At 34.5% G+C, this 2,369-nt stretch overlaps 1 protein-coding gene across 1 annotated transcript; it reads left to right on the top strand.

The window, feature by feature from the left end:
* Positions 1 to 1,310: 1,310 nt before the first annotated feature.
* On the top strand, positions 1,311 to 2,158 carry LOC123404282. The gene is made up of 2 exons (XM_045098208.1): positions 1,311 to 1,471; positions 1,810 to 2,158. Exons 1-2 carry the CDS (start codon positions 1,390 to 1,392, stop codon positions 2,037 to 2,039), a joined length of 312 nt encoding a protein of 103 aa, XP_044954143.1. The 5' UTR covers positions 1,311 to 1,389; the 3' UTR covers positions 2,040 to 2,158.
* Positions 2,159 to 2,369: the final 211 nt, after the last annotated feature.

Genomic DNA, 2,369 nt, shown 5'->3' with positions numbered 1-2,369 from the left:
ATGGAGATATATGGGTTATTGGATTTGATCCGTTACCAAGTGAGCTGATATTTTAATTTAGATTTTTGTCAGAAAAACTTTCCATACTTGTTTGCATGGCCTTGATCAGTGTTAATTGTGTCAATGATTACCTTCCATAGATGTTTGCATGACGGTCTCATCTATCGAAACACATAAATCTGATTATCTAATGTGCACCATCAATTGTCCATTAGTGAGATCATGTAATAAATAAATTCCACTCTATTGTCATGTAAAATATAGTAAGGACTTTTGGAATTGCATACATAGAGGTTTTTAACTGTTTATATACTCATTAAATTTTTGTATCAATATTTTCTCTACAACTACATACCTCGGCGTGAAATATACGAGTACATACCTCAGTAATTCGTAGGTATTATACCTAATTATTTTTCCTACATCTACACACCCTAGCTTTAATTATATGAATATATTCCCCAATAATACTAAGGTGTTATACCTATTTGTTTTTTGAAGTAAATAGTCTAAAAATAAATGGGTATGCGAGATTGAAATATATGCGTACATACTCCAATATTTCTCTAGAGCTACATACCTATACTCTACAACTACATACCTAGGCGTAAAATATATAGCTTCATACCCCAATAACACATTGGTAATATACCTAACTGTTTTTGCATATTTCACTATATCTACATACCCCGGCATAAAATATATATGAGTACATATCCCAATAATATGTATGTATTATATATACCTAATATTTTTTGACGTACATACTCACAAATAAGTGGCTTTGATGCCCAATTCTTCAATGAATATACGTCCATGTAAATGTGTGGGCACTATACATATTCTTTTCTTGGTGTATACTCGTAAATACATGATCTAGAACTTTTATGTGGAAAGGTATGAGAGAGAAAGCAATAAAAGGAAATGATTGATGGTGTTTCATAGATGAAATGTTTTGCATGCAAATAGATCAGGGAAGAAATCAAAACATGTACTAACGGGTTGGCCCCGATGTAGGTGCCCAGGCAACGTAGGTGCCCAAGATAATTTACATACATACATATATATATAATTAATGTAGTCAAAAGAAAATATACATATATAATGTATAATTAATGTATTCAAAGGATATATATATATATACATATAATGTATTCTAAGGATATATATATTGGGTACATTGATGATTTCTAAGTAATCATTTACATTAATTGATTTCCTCCTCATTATGTCTCTCTACTTCATTCTCTCTCTCTCACACACACTCTGTCTCGTATATATATGCAAACAATGTGTAGATAGAGCAAGCATATTGTAGTGTACTCCGAGAAGAAAACATACATATACAATTCCCAAGGAAGTATTTGGAATTTCAATTGCATCGTCTTGATGGCCAAGCTCATCGGCCCTGCTCATGCACCAACACTGCTCTCGCTGCTGCTTCTGATGTGCTTTTCTATCCATGTACATTGTAAGTCATATACGTCCTCAGTTATTAGTATTTTCCCTTCTCACCATATCAAAATCTTTTGCTAATACTATAATCGCATCAAAATGATTGAACTGAAAAAGAGTTTAACCTTCATCACCTGCAAACTAGTATGGCCTACTCATGCATATTTGTCTTTACAAATAATGCAAGCGTGTTGTCTAGTAGGTTGTGCACTACCACAAATTATGTCTATAGTTTATTCCTGTTCCGATTTAGGTGTGTGTATACGCCTTGCTAGATCCATAATCGTCATTGGATTTGGTAACCAACAGAGACTTATGGATATTAACGGTTAACATGTGTTGTTTGTCACGTAGGCCGAATCATGGATGACAAAGTCAACAAGAAGATTAATTTACCACATGGATTGTGCGTGCATAAGAGCGGTGTAGACTGCTCAGGTCCATCTCATTGCGACTGTTGTTTAGTAAACAACCTCTGCTATGTTTCATTGGAGCAATGCATGGGTGCGTGCAAACATACATATTCTTCTTCGGGCGCACTCGAGACGTCGGCCCATCCTCATTTGCAATTCCATGCATCCTGATAAATTTTATAGTGTTCCATTTGATGATGCTAATGCGCCAGCTGATGCGGAATTTGAAAATAAAGAACAATGTTGTGATTTTTTTATTGATGAAGTTCAACTGCTCATCGTTATCATCATATATATTGTGTTGGTTTTGCTGGAGTCCTTTACACGGAACCAGTAAATCTTCTGTCAAAAGAACAAAAACATGATGCTAGAACCGCTTATTAATGACAATCGGCAAAAGTTTATATGCAATAGTTTTCATTTTGTTTTCAGAGGCATTATCGTTATCGAGAGGTCAGAACGCAAAACAAAAAAATGCGTACCCGTCTCATGTAGGATTCG

This window comes from Hordeum vulgare, chromosome 6H, assembly GCF_904849725.1.
Source record: "Hordeum vulgare subsp. vulgare chromosome 6H, MorexV3_pseudomolecules_assembly, whole genome shotgun sequence".
Lineage (NCBI taxonomy): Eukaryota > Viridiplantae > Streptophyta > Magnoliopsida > Poales > Poaceae > Hordeum > Hordeum vulgare.
The sequence above is the reverse complement of the archived record's forward strand: the minus strand, read 5'-3'. Positions and strand labels throughout refer to the sequence as shown.

Excerpts from the sequence above, each read along its gene's own strand:
- LOC123404282 (XM_045098208.1), top strand. The coding sequence starts at position 1,390 with ATGGCCAAGCTCATCGGCCCTGCTCATGCACCAACACTGCTCTCGCTG. Across the intron at positions 1,472-1,809 it reads CTTTTCTATCCATGTACATT|GCCGAATCATGGATGACAAA; the intron begins GTAAGTCATATA and ends TTTGTCACGTAG.